Below are 20,896 nucleotides of genomic sequence, written 5' to 3'. Positions count from 1 at the left end.
CTGAGATATAGACATAAGTGAATGTATCACTGTTGATTCCGATTCAGCTCTGACAAGATAATTATTAACAAAAAGCTTTTCTGTAAAACGTTGAGCAGTTGTTACTGCATGTATTATTCAATTCAAGGCTCGCTGCATCTGGGGTCATGGTGTGAGGGCCCGGAAAATGCCTCTGGGAGAGGTCCGCTTTGGGCCTCGATGCTGGGAAGGCCCAGCCCCATATTGCTAGCGGTGGTGAGGCCTTGTGGTGGCCACTGCACCCCCCCCCCCCCCCCACCCTGGCCACTCGGTGATGGGACCAAGATTACCATAGTCAAATAGATGCTAAACACTGAATTAAATACATAACTGCTCCCGCTGTCTGTTCCGGTGCCATATTGATGGCAGTGGTCAGCACTGCCACACCTTCGGATCTCCATTCACAGTTCCAATGTGGGACACTGGTGGGGAGGGGGGAGCAGGTAAGTGTTTCAGTGCGGCATGGGGTAGCAGGGAAAAACTATTCTGATTGGTGGAGGGGATGGTGGAGAGGGGTTGTAGGTAAAATTAAATGAACTTTGGGGGAGGGGCCGGTCAGGTACACAAGGTAAGTACTTTGAAGGGGGGGGCGGGTGGTGAGAGGACAAGAAATGAACTGAATGGATATGGGAGGGTGCGGTTGGAAAGGGGATAGAGACATTTCTTTAATTTTTTAAAATTAAATGTAAAGCGCATCTTCCTTTAAAAACTTAAATTAGATGGAAGGGCTGGATGGCCTTTAAAAATGGCATTGGTGCCTGCTCAGTGGCGCTGGCGCCATTGCCGGGGACAGACTGCCCACCCGCTGCACATCATCGTGGGGAGGGGCAATCTGCCCCGGACATGTAAATGAGCTGCCGCGTTTAATATCACGGCAGCTCCGTGGAGTAAAGCCTGCGCCTGCGGGCTGCCATCTTTGAACAGCGGCGAGCTTGTAAAATGCAGCACACTATCTTTAAGATTGTACTCCAGGCTAACCAATTTATGTCAAGCCAAATCTCTTATCTGTTAGCAAAGGTGCACTTATAACATAATTATGTGATATAGCCAACTTTCAAATGACATTCACCACTCACGTTATCTGCCCTCAAACTGGATAGTAATTGATGTACTTGCAGTTACTGATCTTTGACATACTTGTAAAACTTGTCCTTCAATCCAATTCACAGCAAAAAGAAATCAGCTAATAACTGTTTCTAGCATAGTCATTGAAACATAATACATTTTTACTATGTCTTCCCTGACAGTTTTTAAAACTGCAACTGCAGCCTGGATTTTGTAAAGAATTCTACGACAGTTCAACACAGGTTAAGGTTTATTAAAGCTATCCATTGCATTGTATTTACTAACTATTGCATATAGGTCAGCAGCATCTTGTTTTCACTAATATCACTCACCGTATTCATGAAGAACTTACAGTACTGACCTCTGAAGAATCCTTGGATTTTCATGACTGTTTTCCACTTTATACAAGTTCTGGAAGAATATGATTCCAAATGGATAGCGGCTAAATTTATATAGAAATAGAAGTGCAGTAACTTTCAACATGTTGCTGAGCTTGTGTCCCAAGTGAAAGTAATACGTGCCAGAGAGTAGAAATTAAGCCATTCCCTAAGTGACTTTTGCCATTTTAAAATGAGTTAATCTAACACAAGCCTTTAAATGTGTATTTTAAAATAATCTAGCTGCTCAGTTATTTAAAGCACAAGGTTAAAGGCCACATTACAATTTTTGTCTTACATAGGGGGCTGGTGAAACAATTTTAGAAAGATGAAAATTTATCTTATTGTTAATCAAAATAACAACCAGTGCACATTTTTGTCAAGAAGCTTTAAATGAGAAGACTAATTTATTGACTTAATTTCCCATCACTATTTTGGACACTGATTTAGTGAGATACCTGGCACTTGTTTGCTTGCACAGGTAGTCAATGTCTGCCCGCACACTTCTTGTAGTGATGCGGAGTATTATGGATAGATGTTTATCTGTCAGGAGTGATCTTGATTGCTCTCTCTCCCTCCTCCTCTCTCTGTGCCTGTCTATCTGTCTGTCTGTCTGTCTCTCTGTCTGTGACTTTCTCTCTCCCTCCCTTTCTGTCATCCCCCTCTGTGTGTTGCTCCCCCCCGTGTCGTCCTTCCCCATGTCATCCACACCACCCCCCCCCCCCCAACCCTTTGTTGTCTCCCTCTCCCGGTGTCATCCCTTCCCTCTCTATCCGTCTCCCTCTCTGTGTCCCCCAACTCTCTCTCTGTCTCCCACCTCTCTCTCTCTCTGTCCCCCCACTTCTCTCTCTGTCCCCCCCCCCACCTCTCTCTCTGTCCCCCCAACCTCTTTCTCTCTCTGTTCTCCACCTCTCTCTGCCCCCACCTCTCCCTCTCTTTGTCCCACTGCTCCCAGTCTCTCTGTCCTCCCCTCTCTCTGTCTCCCTGCTCGCTCGCTCTCTCTCTCCCCCTCTCTCTCTCTACCCCACTCTCTCTTTCCCCCTATTCTCTCTCTCTCTCCCCCACACTCTCTCTCTCCCCCCCCCACACTCTCTCTCTCTCCCCCACACTCTCTCTCTCCCCCTCACTCTCTCTCTCCCACTCTCTTTCTCTCTCTCCCCACTCTCTCTCACCCCCCACTATCTCTGACCCTCCCATTCTCTCTGAACCCCCCCCACTCTCTCTTTACCCCCCCCCACTCACTCTCCTCTCCACCTTCTCTCTCTCCCACTGTCTCTCTCCCCACACTCTCTCTCTCCCCCACACTTCCGCTCTCTCTCTCTCTCTCCCACACACACTCTCTCTCTCTCCCCCACACTTTCTCTCTTTGTCCCTACTGTCCCTCTCTTCCTCTCTCACTTTCTCTCTAACTGTTGCTGAGAGCAGGAACTTCCAAATTCCGGACACATTCGGGATTTTCTGGCGGACTTTAAAAAAAAAATCACAACCCGCCGGAAAACCCCGAATCGATCTGAAGTTCAGAAACTGCTGTTCTGCTTCAGCACCAGTCAGCTGTGAAACTGACACTTGCGATTTTTTTTAAAAAGTTGGTCTGGAGAAGCCAATGGGAAATTTCCCAACCCTGAAATTACCAGTCACGGACCCCAAAATTATTAACCACGGACACATTGCTGACGCCTGCTTGGAACATTCCATCATCGTTGCTGAGTCAAAATCCTGGAACTCCCTCCCAAACAGCACTGCAGTTGTACCTACACCACACGGATTGCAGCGGTTTAAGAATGCGGCTCACTACCACCTTCTCAAGGGCAACTAGGAATGGGTAATGAGTGCTGGCTTTACCAGCAATGCCCACATCCCAAGAATGAATTTTTAAAAATCTTAAATTTATATCGCACCTTGCATGTAGTAAAATATCCGAAGACACTTCATAGGAGCATTATTAAACAAAATTTGATAATTTAATGACAGAAACACAAATCCTTTGCTCCCATTTTGTTCCTGAATAGCACAGCAGGCAAATGTTCTTTAGGCTTCTCTGGTGTTGCACTGATTACTCTATTCTCTACAGGCACAATCTGAAGTACCTAAGATTGAATGTCAAAGAGCTTTGCACAAAGATTTTCTCACATAGCACTGGATGCCCCCATAAAAATCCGATCCTACTGTTTTTTGAGGGCAGATTTTTCATGTGGGCTTGAGGAACCCACTGCCAGGCTCAAATGGGGAAATGGGGGTCAGAAGCCTGCACTGTGTGGGGATCAGTCGCTCATCTGTGTTTTGCCCTGAATTGGTCAATTAATGGCTTAAGGGTGGGCCTGCTGCCCAATTGAGGGCATGGGGGCAGACTCTCGCAGCTGGAAGGCAAATAGGGGGCCCTCCAGCTTGAAAGCAGCAGCAGTTGGCCACCGACTATAGGCTTTAGTAGGCCCGTAAGCAGATCAATTGGCTACCTGCTGCTTATAGGTGGGTAGTCCTACCGCACTGCACTGCTTCCCCATCCCGCCTCCGGGAAAATGGGAGCAACCCTGTTTTTTTTCCCTTTTTTTTGTCTTTGCTAAAGATGGCCGTTATACCCCAGGCCTCTTTCATGTGTGTGATATCGAGAGGGCCTTTATTCCTCAGGTCCCCTTTATTTTAAAAATAACTTTATCAAAATCGAATAAATAAACAAAACTTAAATTAAAATTCCATTTTCAGCATCAATGAGGGAGCAACCCTGGTGTTGCTTCAGTGTAAATGAGACTGTGTGTATGTCTTTGGAGGAAGGCAGCACTTGTGTGAGGTCTACATTGTCACTGGGCCAGATGTGCCTGCCTTTTGCTGTCGGCAGTTACGAGATCTAAAACAGCCAGGGCTTGCCAAGCCCGCTTGCCAGGAAGCTTTATTTTCATAAGCCACAGCAGTTGTATATAAAATAAAAACTTAAAATGCTGGAAATACTCAGAAGGTCAGGCAGCATCTGTGGAGAGAGCAACAGAGTTAACGTTCCAGGTTGTTAACCTTTTGTCAGAACTGTTTTACATTTGACTTGATGGCAGCTGCACGAATCTCACATTTCCGTAACCCAGTAAGGCAAACATGGTGTAAAAGCACTTGTCAAGTGAATAGATTATCACCTGATTCATTTCTTTGGGTGAATTGATTACTCAGCTTGCTTATATCTGCCAGGAGTGCAGGTTCCAGATTTGATCTTGCTTTGCCGAATTCACCCAGAATGTATTTGGAATGAATTCGGCACAAGACAAAGTGGGTTTAAATGGGATTATTTACAACAACAAATTGGCAAATACTGCAGATGTTGGAACTCCAAAATATTAAAAAAAACAAGTCTTGCCCAGGAATTCAGGCTTATATTATAAAAGCCACCATTTAGTAGAGGAAAGAGTAGGTTAAGAAGAAAATAACGAAGAAAAGCACGAACAGGTAGAGCGACAGTGCAGTTATTGCTTTATTCAGCTAGAAATAATAAAATCTTGGTTGCAATTTAACACTACATGCATGGCTGAATGATCACTGATTGTAACGTGGAGAATTGGTACCCCAGGGTTTGCAAAGAATGTGGTAATGTGCCACTGAAAGTAGCAGCTAGATACACAGCAGGGGCTGTTCCTTTCTTTTAAACTGGTTGCTCAAATTGAGAAAGTAAAAAATGCAAGATGGTATCTCTGTGTGACTTTTAACATCTTCACAAGCGTAAAGTAAATTGCCCCTCTTATTTCCTTTTTCAAGATTTAATTTGAAGAAAATTGGCTCTTGCTTGCCAGATCTTTACTGGCTCTGCATGCTACTTGCTGTTAGCAATCATATTCCACATTTACATGCATTACATGCAAGTCAAACAGATGCAATTCAGGAGAATTGGCATCAGGTTACAGAAGGATTAGCAATAAAAGGAGGCAGAAACAAGGTCGAAAGGGAAATGGATCCCAGCCAAACCTGACAGCTTGCTAATTTGGGGATTGGTTAAAGGCAATGAATCAATGTTTGGTGTCAGTGTACTTCAGACTTATGCTCATGATTCCCAATTTGGGCTGTTCCTAATCTTGGCTTGCTAGCTAGGGGAAGGCGGAAAACAGGAAACAGCCTCAGGTTCCCCCCAGTGGCTCAGTTGAAATGTGCAGTAGGTATCTGAACCAAACAGACCAGGAAGATTTATAATCCTTACAGTGCAATGTTGTAGTTGATCTCTACAGGGTCCTAATTGGGGCATTGCAATTGTTCTTAGTACCATGTGATTAGAGAGGCGAAATCAACCAGATTCCTGCTTCTGAGGTTTGAACACAAAATCTAGGTTGGCACCTCATGAAAGTTAGAGGTGCTTTTGTTCAGATGAGATATTAAACTGAGGCCCTGTCTACCCTCTCAGGTGGATGTAAAATATCTTATGGCAGTATTTGAACAAAAGCAGAGGAGTTCTGGTGTTTTGCCCCATAGTTATCCTTCAATCAACGTCACTAAAAAAAATAATTTTTTCATTCACCACCAAAACAGAAAATGCTGGAAATACTCAGCAGATCAGGCAGCATTTGTGGAGATAAAACAGTTAATGTTTCAGCTCTGTGACCTTTCATCAGATCTTATTGATGTTTGCGGTGTCCAAATCAGTTTCCCAACACTGCAATAGTGACTTCCCTTCAAAAATACTTAATTGACTATATTGCTCTTTTGGGTGTCCCAAGATCATGAAAGCGAGTACGTAACTACACGTTGATTCTTCTTTTTTTCTCCTTTGCATCACTCACAAGAGAAGGGGATGGCAGTCAACCGCCCCACAGGTCTTCAGCAATGCTTCTGTTACATTAGCTAGTAATAGGTGGGCAACAGCAGGCAGGGTGCTGATTTACCCTACCCCCTTTCCCTTTTCGTGTGAGCCCTTTCTGCTGAAGACACAATTTGGATATGTAGCTCATAAATGTGGGGAACTGCAATTTTGCAACTGTATCTTGGAGCCTGCAAACCCTCCAGGCGCCTCTGAGTCTGGCATTGGTCTGATTTAAATTGATTATGTTTGTCTCGCTATCAACTTCTGCACAGGAAATGAGGCCTTTGTTAAAATCAATTCACTAAGGTCTCATTGGCCGAACATGAATGGTTTCCTTCTTCGACAGACCGAAGTAGAAATGGATGAGTATACTGATGGATTTATTTTTGAATGTCTCACTGTCTCTCTTGAATTAGCAGACTCTTCTAAATATTACTTTATTCTGTGAATCAATATATTCAAACAGAGGTGATTTTTTTAAAAATTAAATGAAACTTGATCCTTTTCCCCCATAAGGCATTGTTGCAGCATGTATTCATGTTGATGTTTTGCATATGTACAGAAAGGATCAGTTTAATGTAAACAGCATACACAGTTAATTATGTTCAATCAAGCAATTTTCATTCTTTTGTGTACTGTGGGGTGTAGAAGCAATCAGTGGCCCACTATACGGAGTTTAGATCCTTGAAAAAAAATGGGTGCTTTCCTAAAGATAATGACTTGGAATTTTGGCTCCACGGTGTTGTTCTTTTCTGCACAATTCCCCAATATCCAGGAACAAAAGCTCAAGGAATTTTTAGTGCAAATTGCATTCAGTGCAAATTGAGTTTCCGTGATCTTTTGCATTAGTTTTAAAAACATCACGCTAGAAGCAGCCACCTCACCCCCGTCCCCTCCCCCTACACCACCACAACACAAAACTGGCCGCGCCTTCAGAGTGAACTAATCACCATTAGGTGTTTCTGTTAATTGCACTTGTTTGCAGGCCTTCGAGGAGGTTTTAAAAATTAAGCTGGAAGTTTTGGATACAAAGACACTAATAGGTGTGTTTTGAAAGGCTTTGACTTTTTTTTAATTTACTAATTTACTGTACCCTAACCAAAGCAGACAATAGTTTTGTATATTTTGCTAAACATCACTTTCACAGGTGGTGGATGACACTGTGATTTAAAATGCTTACTTTTTGTGATAACCCCATTTTCAGCTAAATGACTCAGACTTTACCAAGTTACCACTCTTGAAAAATATCAAGGAATATGGCTTAAAGCAAGTTACATTTTATAATGCTGGTTCATGCAGATTTTGGGTTCAGTGATACGCTGTTTGAGCAGAAACTTGAGGGTGTGGGGTGGGTGGCGTTGTGATGAGGTAGAGAAAAGGACTTTTCAACAATGAGGGCAATTTGGGGCACAATTTGTGCTGGAATTGCCAATTGTACCTAAAGTGGAAACTATACCCCATAGATTACAAGAGGAGCAGATCATTTTGTCCTGAATTACATAGCAAGCACAGCACAGAAACAGGCCAATGGCCCAAATAGCCCATACTGGCATTTATGCTCCAAATGTATTTATCTAGCTTCCCTTTAAATGCATCTATGTTATTCGCTTCAGCTACTCTTTGCAGGTAGTGTGTTCCACATTCCAACCACTCTCTGGATAAAGAAGTTGTTCTTGAATTCCCTTTGGGCTTTCTTAGTGGCTACTTTAAAATTATGGCCTCTAGTTTTGCTTCCCCACAAGTGGAAACAACTACTCTACGTCGACGCTATCAACCTCTTTCATAATCTTAAAAACCTCTATCAGGTCACACCTCAGAAAGTTTAACATAACTTCTCTGCTTTTCAATTCTATCCCTGTAGAAATGAACCCCAGTGTTCTGCTTACTTTGTTTATGGCCTTATTAGCCTGATATTGATAAACAGCATGCTTTTGCATTTCACATTGTTTGAATTTGTAATATATGTGGAGTAGGGGTGGGGGGGTGGGGGGGGAATAGTCTTTTCCTGCAAGACCAAACATTTTAGAACCTGGATGACCCACATGTACATTGAAAGCCAAAATATAAAACAGACAAATCCTTAAGAGTGGAACTGTTCGCATGCTATGTGTTTAGATTGCATTATTAATATGGGGTAGATTCTCGTCATCACACCTTCGAAACTGATCTGGCAGACAGATTGTTTATCCGTCATTGAACCAGCCTGATCTTCATTCCATTGGTCCACTCTGTCAGATTGTCATCCAGGCATAGAAGGCAAAATAATCGACTGTATTCTTGCAATGGATCTCCCATGGTACTGTGTGGATGGATGAGATGCTCCTTTGAAAATCCAAACACACAGTAACCACCCTTTCCTCATCAACCCTCTCTGTTACTTCATCAAATGATTCAGTTATGCTATCACTAGAAAAATGACCATGAAAAGTTGTCAGATTGTTCTCACCTTACAACACATTTTCTAATGCCTTTCGGAATGGAAATCTACCCTGGTCTTGCCAAATGTGACTCTCGTCCCACAATTTGTGGTTGAGCTTAAATACCCTCCCACCATCTTTTCAGGATTACAAGGATGGGCAATAACATACCATATCCTTGTTGCCAACATCCTGAGAACACATTTTTTAAAAAAAGAAGGCACCTATCTTTAAGTGACTGCAACTCTTCAATTTTGAGCATCAGTCCTTTAAGCGCTCAATGTTCTGAATTCTGTGGGCCTCCCCTCATATGTTCCCTATGCAAGAGTTATGCTGCACAGGAAACATATTTAAATAATTGAAATAAGATAACACTGCTTAATCCAGCAAGGTGAGCTCTTTCTTCCACTAATGTAAGTGCACTCAGAGACATAGTGATTCCAGGACTATTTCCTCCCATATCTTGGAATAAGTATAGATATGATTCTGCTAAACTTAATCAGCTATCGTCTATTGTATTGGGGTCTGAGCAGGAAAAGATGCTTGCCAAGATCACTCCTGTTATCACCTGAATTTTTGTACCAGTATATCTGCCCAGCATTCTTTGGGCAGATCATCCATCTGCTGTTGGGGCAAGAACTGAAAAAAAGTAACAGAAGACCATTGAAAGAAGAGCTTGGCATGTAAAGAAATAGAACTATGGATCAGAGGCAGGTGTGAGGAATAAGGCAAACCCAGGGCTGCAACAGAGAAAAGATCAGATGCTTACATAGATGAGATAGAGAGATGAACAAGATTGGGCAGAGGAATCAAAAGGTCAACTCAACACTGAGAGTTATTAATCTGTAGAAGAGAGAAAACAACAAAAATTTGCTCAAATACAGGACCATTGACTATGAGTCACAATATCTGATGAAAGTGTACAAGTGAGACAAGGCCATTTTTACCATCCGTGGAGCTGTCAATACAGCATAAATGATGGTAACGACATTTATGATCTGCAAGTCTGTCACTGATTCAAATATATCTGTTATCTTTCATATCCCAAGCATGAAGAAACTAGACACATGATTTCTATCTGTGTAGGCTTTATTCAGATGGCTGCCAGGATCCGTCTTAGTTTCACTTTTGGAACCACACCCCCTCAGGCTTAACTGACAGCATAGTGAGCCGTCTTACAAACACAGCACAGAGTAATCAATCACTGAGCAATTAAACACAACAATATGGAACTATGTTTCTAGTTAAGAGTGATTTGTATCAAAATTTCTTCAGCCACGGTGAGTGATCACTGTTTCTAATGCTTCATAATCCAAGTCCTATTTAAGAAACCAATGCAAAGAATTTTCATTCTCTTCCTGCATTGAATCCATACTTAACCACTCTCTGATCAATCAGAAATTGATCCAATTTGCTTGTGAATGCTTCAATTGAGTCAGGATTTACTGAATCAGGTTGCTATCAATTCCACGAGGTAATGATTCTAATCACAGAAATGTAATTGCTTAAACTGATTAAGATTGTGGCTTCTTCTTTGGCTTCTGATTATGTCCTCAGGTTTTACGCCATTTTGTTTTCATTCGTTCCTGGGATACGAGCGTCGCTGGCAAGGCCAACATTTGTTGCCCATCCCTAATTGCCCTTGAGAAGGTGGTGGTGAGTCACCTTCTTGAATTGCTGCAGTCTGTGTGGTGTAGGTGCATCCACAGTGCTGTTAGGAAGGGAATTCCAGGATTTTGACTCTGACATTGAAGGAACGGCGATATAGTTCCAGGTCAGGATGGTGTGTGGCTTGGAGTGGATCTTGTTCACATGCACCTGCTCTCCTTGTTCTTCTAGGTGGTAGAGATTGTTGGTTTGGAAGCTACAGTTGAAGGAGGCTTGGCGAGTTGCTGCAGTGCATCTTGTAGATGGTACACACTGCTGCCACTGTGCACTGGTGGTGGAGGGAGTGAATGTTTAAGGTGGTGGTTGGGGTGCCGATCAAGCGAGTTTGCTATACATCACTGATTCTCTTCACTGCTACTTAAGGTTACCCAAAATCCATCACCACCCTGGTGGATATTCCTCCCTCTCCATTTTGGAATAATTCTGAACTTGTCAATAATTTTCATGCAAGGTCTGTCCAATTTTTTTTAAAATTAATTTTTGGGATGTATGCAGCACTGGCGAGGTTGGCGTTTAATGCCCATCACTAGTAGCTCTTGAAAAGGTTGTCCTGAGCCTTTTTAAGCATTTCTGTCGATGAGGTGAAGGTATACCCACAAGTTCCTTTGGTGGGGGTGTTTCCAGGATTCTGACCCAATGAAACCATATCCAAGTCGGGACAGTGTGTGACTTGGGGGTGACGGTGTTTCCGTGCACCTCTATCCCTTATCCTTCTAGATGGTGAAAGTCATAACTTTGAGAGATGCTGCCAGAGAAATCTTGGTAAATTGCTGCTGTACATCCTGCAAATAGTACACAGTAGAGATACAGTATGCTGGTGGTAGAAGGTAATTAAGGGGATGTTTAGACAATAAGTACATGCTTTATCCTAGCTGGCATTGAGCTTCTTGCATACTGTTAAAGCAGCAACCATCCATGCAAGGAGATAATATTCCATCACACTCCTGACTTGTGCTTTGTGGATTCTGGAAAATCTTTGGAGAGTTAAGAGGTAAGCCACATGCCACAGAATGCCCAGCCACTGAACTGCTTTAGTAGTCATAGCATTTATGTGTCCAGTCAATGGTAACTGCAAGGATGTTGATAATAGGGGACTCTGCAATAGTAATGGTGTGGGATGTTAAAGCAAGGTATCAGCTCTGCTTGGAGATGGTAATTACCTGGCATTCATAGCACAAATGTTAGTTGCCACTCATCAACCCAAGCCTGGACTTGTCCAGTCCTTGCCGTTTGTGGGCATGGGCTGTTACATTATCTGAGGAATTGCGAATGGAGCTGAAAACTGCAGTCATCAGTGAGCAGCTCCCTTCTGACTTTATGATTAAGGGCCGATCATAGATAGTTAGGCATAGATACTGCACCGATGAACCCCTGCACCATTGTTCTGGGACTGAGATGATTGGCCTTGAACAGCCACAACCATTTTCCATTGTGCTAGCTGTGACTTCAGCCACAGAAGTTTTATCCCTCATCCCTATTGACTTCAGTTTTATTCGGGCTCCTTTGTACCACTCAGTTAAATGCTGTTTTGATGTCAAGAGCAGCCACTCTCAACTCTGGAATTCAGCTTGAGTCCATGTTTAAACCAAGGCTGTAATGAGGTTTGGAGTCAAGTGGTCTTGGCAGATCCAAACTAAGCAGTGGTGAATAGGTTATTGGTGAGTAAGTGCTGCTTGATAACACTGTTGATGACTTCTTTCGTCACTTTGTTGATGATTGCGAGTAGGCTGATAGGTCAGTAATTGGCCAGTTTAAATTTGTCCTGTTTTTTGTAAACAGGACATATCTGGCCAATTTTCCACATTCTTGGACAAATGCCAGTGTTGGAGTTGTAGTAGAGCAGCTTACCCTGGGGCATGATTAGTTCTGGAGCAGCAGTCTTCAACTTTACAATTGGAAAGTTGTCGGGGCCTGTATCCAGTACGATCAGCTGTTTCCTGATATCATGTGGAGTGAATCTAATTGGTCGAAGGCTGGCATCTGTGATGGAGAGAACTTCAGGAGAAGGCTGAGATGGATCTTCCACTTGGTACTTCCAGTTAAATGTGGCTGCAAACACTTGAGCATTGTCCTTTGCCCTCATGTGCTCTGCTTCACCATTGTTAAGGATGGTTATGTTCATGGAGCCTCCTTCTCTCATTAGTTAATTGTCCACCACCATTTGTGATTACATGTGGCCGGCTTGTTGTGTTTTGTCATAATCCATTGGTTTTGGGATCACTTATAGTTCTGCTACAGCATCCTGTTTTTGTATGCAGTTATATGTTGTATCTTCACCACGTTGGCATCCAATTTCAAGTACCCCTGGTGCTACTTCACTACAATCTTCTGTACTTTGCATTGAACCAAGGTTGGATATCTAGTTTGATAGTGATGGAATAAGGATATTCTGAGCTATTAATTTACAGCTGGTGGTTTTATACAATATCTAGTGCTTTTGATGGTCCACAGCATCTCATAGATACCCTGTTTTCAGCTGCTAGATCTATTATAGTTCAGTCTTTCTGTGCTTTGAGCACAGATGAACATTGAAAGGATTTGAAATTTAATATGTTCATATTTGTAAGTTTAGCAATAAAATATTCACTCCACCTACTGCTTTAAATTCTATCTTTCCTCAGCATTGACACACAATTATCAGCCTCAGTGCTGCAGGTTTGATTGTCCAAAAGAAAGTTTATTATTCAGCATAAATATATTTAAATCTATTCATCCATAAACCTAAATTCTTCAACAAATTTTAGAATTAATCTGCACTGGCATAGCTATTGCTCTTTTATGAAGTCTAGATGGAAGTTACAATTGATTAGTTTGAACCTGTCTTATTTAACAGGATTTTGGTATCTATGTATTTGTATGAATATATATGCACATAAATGTAATGAATATATAGAAAACCATGAGTTGACAAGTTGATCAACTTGAATCGTTTTCACCTTGATTATTGTTTTTAATGTTTAATTAAGTTTCAAAGCAGATCTTTTTAAAAATGGATGGTCATTATATGTACACAGTTAGCATGATCCTTAAATCTGAGAATACCTTCATTTTAAGCTAAAAGCAAGCCTTGGGACTTGATAGCTTATCGATTAGGTTTTGGCAATGAAATGCTCCTCTTCTGTGCTTGAAATGAAAACCCTTCACGTCCCAGGTTGTGTTTAAATCCTTAGATTTTGATCGGTCTATAAATTACATTGAGTTTGGCTTTGTAAAGAGGGAAAATGAAAGCTATTGAAGTATTCCACATGGTTAGGAAATATGCCTCAGTATTAATCATTTTTACCCATGGCCTTTTCGAATATTTTATCCATTATAACCTTTTCTTCTGAAATAATATCAAACAAGTATATTCAAGAGAGGATAGTTTCCATTGTGAGATTGTAGATTAAGTCCAGATTTAACTCCATGTTGTGGGAACTATTAATTCTCCAATAACAGGGGTTTGAATTTGGATGACTTTTAATACAGCATTTATAATTCAAACTGAATGGGGAAAACAGGAATAAATTGAGAATTGTGACGGAGAAGATGAAATCTGAGCCCTGTGCAGACTGTAACAGTAATGAGGTATGATAAAGAATGTGGTTGAATATGGTCATTTGAAGATATCTGCTTTGTTTCCTAGGTTCTCCCAGGAGCCCTTTGAATAGAACTGCCCTTACTTTAATCACTGTGAGCAGCTGTGTCCTAACTGTCGTGTATGGAGGCCATTTGACATGCCCTCTGATGGTGAAGGTGACCCTACATGTCCCTGAGCACTTCATTGCTGATGGTGAGTTTTCCCCTTGTGGGTACTTACAGAAAACAGGCTGCAAATTGATATCAGTTACGTGGTACTTGTTTAGTCGATGTGAATTGTTTCTGTATTGGAATCTTTGGAAGGTGCTGAATACCAGCTCTGATCTGCACCTTTTGATTTTGAACATTGGATAAGTTTAATCCGATCCAAATAATTTTTCTTTATTTTTGATACAGTGGAGTTATCAAAGCAAACAACATTACAACATACTAGAAAATAATGGCAATTTATGCTGTTCTGGAAAGTATTTGTGAAATTTAATTTTAGGCTGGTTTATTCATCCAGGCCTGGCATTTCTGCTCAGTTATGTTGGTTTTCTCCACGCAATTCACCCAAAATTGGCGTAATCGCTGCAAATGATTGCAGAATTTTAAGCACAAATTATGTTCAGCCCAACTTGAGATTCTGTAATCTTTTGCATTGGGTTTTAAAAACATCACAGTAGAAGCTGGCCCCACCTACAAAACGGCCCATACCCCCAGAATGAATTAATTACCATTAAGAATTTCTGCTAATTATGCTCCTTTGCTGGCCTTTAAGGGGAGTCCAAACAAAAAGCTGGTTCTTCTGGGTGCAAGGACACTAATGGAAAAGTGTTAAAAACTTTTGAATATAAATTTTTTCGCAATTTACTAAGAAACTGCAGTACCCCAATATAACGAGCAAATGGTTCTGAATATTTTTTAAAAGTCATTTTCAGTCATTTAAAGCCAGGTTAATTCAGATGGTGGATAGACACTGATTAAAATTGCTTAATTATTCTATGATAAACCCATTTTCAGCTGAATTAATCGAACTTCAGCAAATTACCACTCATAAATATATAAAGAAATACTTTTAAAAGCATTTTTTAAAAATTAGGTTTTAAAACACTGCACGATTGCACTGGCCTATGGTAGATTTTGCATTTGATGATTTACAAATGAGTCTGAATGGACACTTGAGAAAGAAAAACTTCTCAAAATGGCTGCAATTTGCGCTCATTGTGCTGATTGCACTCAAAGCAGAAACTCTACCACAAATGACATGTGACTTATTCAATAAATTCAGGTCAAGAAAAATCATACAAAAATAATTCATCCCTGCTACATCTCCATTGGTTCAATTTTTTTTGTTTTTTGTTTCTTGGTATGAGTGCTGTCAGCTAATATTATTGAGTGGGTGAGTACCTGGTTATGTCACACGGACAGTTCATACCCATATACCTTCGAGATGGTGAAATAATTATTAACAGTTCTTACAATGGCTCCAGACTGATCAACAGCCAGAAACTTCTTTGTATTATAAAAGAGCATGGATTCGTCTGATGTTGAGAATCACTATCTATCTGGGTTACACAGTTCTCAAAATATAGGATCAATATTTGAGATAGAATACAACAAATTGAGCCAAATCCAGTCTATTGCTTACATCTATATTCTTGGCAAGGTCACATTCAGAACGAATATCCTTAATGGAAACTTTTAGTTTTGGGGAGAATTATTGTAGAAACCAATTGCTTTCCAGTTGTTTAGATCAGTCCTAAGGCATCCTGTTAAAGTGGAATGTTTTATTTCCATCAGAAGATTCCTGTTAGCAAGTTTCTTCTGGATAAAACTCGAATATATTTGACTGCTGATCATCATTGCTAAATTTAACTCAAATGACCTGAAATATACCCAATGCAATTAAGGCCCCAGTTTGTCCTGATTGGGCACAGTGGTGCTTAAACCAATAGATCACATAAACTCTCAAGTGCTTTGTCATTTCCATTTACCATGAAAGCATGTACTAAATCCATCTAAAGATCACAGGTAGAGTATCCACATTGGAAACTTTTACTCAAAATGTGCTTGAAGTTATGCTGGTTAGGTTAGCCATTCAAGTTTTCCACAATTAGATAGAGTCATAGAGTTAAACAGCACAGAAACAGGCCCTTCGGCCTATCGTGTCCGTGCTGGCCATCAAGCACCTAACTATTCTAATCCCATTTTCCAGCACTTGGCCCGTAGCCTTGTATGCTATGGCGTTTCAAGTGCTCATCTAAATACTTCTTAAATGTTGTACGGGTTCCCACCTCTACCACCCCTTCAGGCATTTGCATAATCACAAACATGACATTTTCCGTGAACCAATGCAATTGGGCAGCTTAAAAGAACATAATTGTTTCTTTTTCTTTTTTTTTCACGAAAAAGTATTCTTTGATATATAGAGTGATAACCAGATGCAGTTTTATTCTTTTTTCTTTCTTTTGGGCCTCCTTATCTCGAGAGACAATGGATACGCGCCTGGAGGTGGTCAGTGGTTTGTGAAGCAGCGCCTGGAGTGGCTATAAAGGCCAATTCTAGAGTGACAGGCTCTTCCACAGGTGCTGCAGAGAAATTTGTTTGTCGGGGCTGTTGCACAGTTGGCTCTCCCCTTGTGCCTCTGTCTTTTTTCCTTCCAACTACTAAGTCTCTTCGACTCGCCACATTTTAGCCCTGTCTTTATGGCTGCCCGCCAGCTCTGGCGAACGCTGGCAACTGACTCCCACAACTTGTGATCAATGTCACAGGATTTCATGTCGCGTTTGCAGACGTCTTTAAAGCGGAGACATGGACGGCCGGTGGGTCTGATACCAGTGGCGAGCTCGCTGTACAATGTATCTTTGGGGATCCTGCCATCTTCCATGTGGCTCATATGGCCAAGCCATCTCAAGCGCCGCTGACTCAGTAGTGTGTACAAGCTGGGGATGTTGGCCGCTTCGAGGACTTCTGTGTTGGAGATACAGTCCTGCCACCTGATGCCAAGTATTCTCCGGAGGCAGCGAAGATGGAATGAATTGAGACATCGTTCTTGGCTGGCATACGTTGTCCAGGCCTCGCTGCCATAGAGCAAGGTACTAAGGACACAGGCCTGATACACTCGGACCTTTGTGTTTTTTGTCAGTGCGCCATTTTCCCACACTCTCTTGGCATAGCTGAAAATGGGGTTATCACCAAAAATCCTCAACTGATGAATAACCTGATTTAAAATCATGAAAAATGACTTTAAAATAAACAATACTGAACCATTGAATAGACTTATTGGAATTCACTAGTGAGCTTTTATTAAATTAGATATTTTTTGCTCTGGAACACTTTTAAAGCATGCCTGCTAGTTCCAGTGCGCCTAAGAAAATGAACGCAATTTGAAAAGCCTTCCCAAATCAGCACAATCAGTGGACTCTCGCAATTGCAACCTGGGACTGTGGCCAGTTTTTTTGAAAGGATCTGATCTGGGTTAATTGAATCTTGCACTCGCATAAATGATCAGGAAAACATGACCGTAACTGGTTTTAAACATAAGTAGTCGATCTAAAAATTCATTTCTGATGAACCCGAGTCGGTTCTGACTGTAAACATGGAATATTTTCCATTGCCATAAACTCAACCCAAATGTGATTAATCTCATGATTACACAGGCAAAAATGTGAAAAAGATAAATGCCATAATTAGTTCCTCAAGTATTTATAGCAGTTTAAATATCGACAGTGCAGATTACATACAAATAGATGTTTCAGATTTTATAGGAGTATGGATGGCAAGCGAACACTGAGCAGTGCTAAAATGAGGAGAGTCGGGAACAAAACATGCTTGAAGGAGAGGATATTATCGTTTGTAAATGCGGTGAGGTCAGTGACAAAGAAACAATGCTGAGGGAGAGTGTCTCAAAGAGGGACACTAAAGTGGCTGAAGGAGCAACCATTGGTGGAGTGAAAGAAGTGAGGAAAATGTTCTTGGTTAGTGTTGGAGAACTGGAAGCTGATTGTGGGGTCTGTAAGGGCTCAGCGGTTTAATTATTGGGGATAGGGTGAAGCCTGATGGAAAGGTTTTGAACAAGATTTCAAAATGGAAGGACCTGTGAAAAAGACAAAAGTTGAAAATAAATGATATTTGCAGAGGATGGAGGGGTGAAGGTCAGTTTTTTTTTAATGACAGTAGGTGGGAATGATGACGATGGTTTTGAAAGATATAAGGGAGTAAACAGTTTGTAAGCTTCTCTTATGTCAGAGGTGAGGATGGAGGATGCAGTGAAAGTTGTTTAAAGTAGATCGTTCATTAGAGAAATTTGCAGTTTTTTCTGTTCTTCAAAGTGATCTCCAATTCTCGGTGCCGTACTTGAGGAAAGACATGAGGGCATTGGAGAGAGTACGGAAGAGGTACACGAGAATAGTTCCAGGGATGAGGAATTTCAGTTATGAAGATAGATTGGAGAAGTTAGGATTGTTTTCCTTGGAGAAGAGAAGACTGAGAGGTGATTTAATAGAGATATTCAAAATCATGAGGGGTCTGGACAGAGTAGATAGAGAGAAAATATTCCCACTTGTGAAAAGATCGAGAACGAGAGGGCACAGATTTAAAGTATTTGGTAAGGAAAGCAAAAGTGACATGAAGAAAAACTTTTTCACGCACGAATGGTTAAGGTCTGGAATGTGGTGGAGGCAGATTCAATTGAAGCATTCAAAAGGAAATTAGACAGTTATATGAAAAGGAAGAATGTGCAGGATTATGGGGAGAAGGCAGGGGAATGGGACTGAGGGAATTGCTCTTTCAGAGAGCCAGTGTGGACATGATGGGCCGAATGGCCTCCTTCTGTACTGCAACAATTCTGTGATCGTAGAATAGTTGGTAGACTTGACCATGGAGAAGGAGACAGGGTAGAACTTAAGGTAATAAAGTCACCTTTGGCAATGGATTGGCCAAACCACATGGTCAGCAAGTGCAGTCCAGTGGATTTGAGGTCACAGATTGAGCTGTGCAGGATGAAATTTCTTTTTTTATATATTCGTTCATGGGATACAGGCGTCGCTGGCTAGGCCAGCATTTATTGTCCATCCCAAATTGCCTGGGATCTTGTGGGGGCAAGAGTAGTATTTAGAAGTGACCAAAATTAAATATCTTTAGGCTAAAAAGGTGCCTGACATACAGACTTGACTTCTAAAGAAGCATAATGAAGTAAGTCTGCATTCCACCCATTGTGATAATTCGGATGAAGTGAAAGAGGCCCAAAAATCTTATTCAGCTCAGCTAACAGGAGAAGTCGATGTGGACTGTATATGTTAGTGTAGATTATCACCCAGGATTGAAATAAATTTGTTTCTTTATGATTGAAAACAGCTTTGAAAAAGTTCAGTGTAATCCCTGAGTGTACCAGAAATGGTAGGGCACTTCAGTCCTCAAAGATTTGTGTACTCAGTTAAAGTATAGCTTACAAAAGGGCAATCATTACCTGCAGGGAAAGGATTTCAATAGGTTTGAGGCCATTTCTCACCAACAATAGCGGAGTCTGCAAGTCTTTTTATTCTAATCATAATTTTCCTTTTTGCGGCAAGGTTATTGAGCTGCAGGAGAACATTCTTCTCCTTCTTTGTTTTCTCATTCAGGAAGGATAGCTATATGTTTTGGTGTGTTCTTAGCAAAGGATAACAAACATTATCCTGACTTGCCAACTGCCTCCATTTACCTAACAGAATTTTTAATCAATGCCTTTGTGTTGATCCCTATTATTCTTGTGAAAGCTCTTAGTTCCCGGCAATGTGATATTACGTGGCAGCAGGATATGGTCTTTTTCATTCCTTTTCCTTTTGGGCCTCCTTATCTCGAGAGACAATGGATACGCGCCTGGAGGTGGTCAGTGGTTTGTGAAGCAGCGCCTGGAGTGGCTATAAAGGCCAATTCTGGAGTGACAGGCTCTTCCACAGGTGCTGCAGAGAAATTTGTTTGTTGGGGCTGTTGCACAGTTGGCTCTCCCCTTGCGCCTCTGTCTTTTTTTCCTGCCAACTACTAAGTCTCTTCGACTCGCCACAATTTAGCCCTGTCTTTATGGCTGCCCGCCAGCTCTGGCGAATGCTGGCAACTGACTCCCACGACTTGTGATCAATGTCACACGATTTCATGTCGCGTTTGCAGACGTCTTTATAACGGAGACATGGACGGCCGGTGGGTCTGATACCAGTGGCGAGCTCGCTGTACAATGTGTCTTTGGGGATCCTGCCATCTTCCATGCGGCTCACATGGCCAAGCCATCTCAAGCGCCGCTGACTCAGTAGTGTGTATAAGCTGGGGATGTTGGCCGCTTCAAGGACTTCTGTGTTGGAGATATAGTCCTGCCACCTGATGCCAAGTATTCTCCGAAGGCAGCGAAGATGGAATGAATTGAGACGTCGCTCTTGGCTGGCATACGTTGTCCAGGCCTCGCTGCCGTAGAGCAAGGTACTGAGGACACAGGCCTGATACACTCGGACTTTTGTGTTCCGTGTCAGTGCGCCATTTTCCCACACTCTCTTGGCCAGTCTGAACATAGCAGTGGAAGCCTTACCCATGCGCTTGTTGATTTCTGCATCTAGAGACAGGTTACTGGTGATAGTTGAGCCTAGGTAGGTGAACTCTTGAACCACTTCCAGAGCGTGGTCGCCAATATTGATGGATGGAGCATTTCTGACATCCTGCCCCATGATGTTCGTTTTCTTGAGGCTGATGGTTAGGCCAAATTCATTATTGTACTTATTATTAATGTTGCACTGAATCAGTGTAGAACACACATTGGAAAGTGATGTATTTGAATTTGGCTTGTTAGGTCAATAATAATCCACTGTAAATGTTTAAAAGCCAATTAAGGGGTGTCAATAATACTCCTGTTTTCCACATAATTCCTAATTAGTTTATACTGTCTGTCATATGAGCTTGTTGTTCTCCAATAATCAGTTGAAAACACAATCTACCAGTTACTGACCAGGCCAAACATCTTCAAAAGATTTTAATTCCTTATGTCAGTATCATCAGGAACT

At 41.7% G+C, this 20,896-nt stretch overlaps 1 protein-coding gene across 10 annotated transcripts in view; it reads left to right on the top strand.

Annotated features, from left to right (window-relative positions):
• The window catches only part of LOC137347765 (astrotactin-2-like), a 1,864,757-nt gene that overhangs the window by 772,348 nt on the left and 1,071,513 nt on the right, over positions 1-20,896 (top strand). For all 10 annotated transcript variants that reach the window (XM_068012699.1, XM_068012698.1, XM_068012697.1 and 7 more), the window contains one exon: positions 13,936-14,082. In XM_068012699.1, coding sequence (XP_067868800.1) covers positions 13,936-14,082 — 147 coding nt within the window. The remainder of the gene's footprint in view (positions 1-13,935; positions 14,083-20,896) is intronic.

The sequence above is a fragment of the Heterodontus francisci genome, chromosome 32, assembly GCF_036365525.1.
Source record: "Heterodontus francisci isolate sHetFra1 chromosome 32, sHetFra1.hap1, whole genome shotgun sequence".
Taxonomy (NCBI): domain Eukaryota; kingdom Metazoa; phylum Chordata; class Chondrichthyes; order Heterodontiformes; family Heterodontidae; genus Heterodontus; species Heterodontus francisci.
The sequence above is the reverse complement of the archived record's forward strand: the minus strand, read 5'-3'. Positions and strand labels throughout refer to the sequence as shown.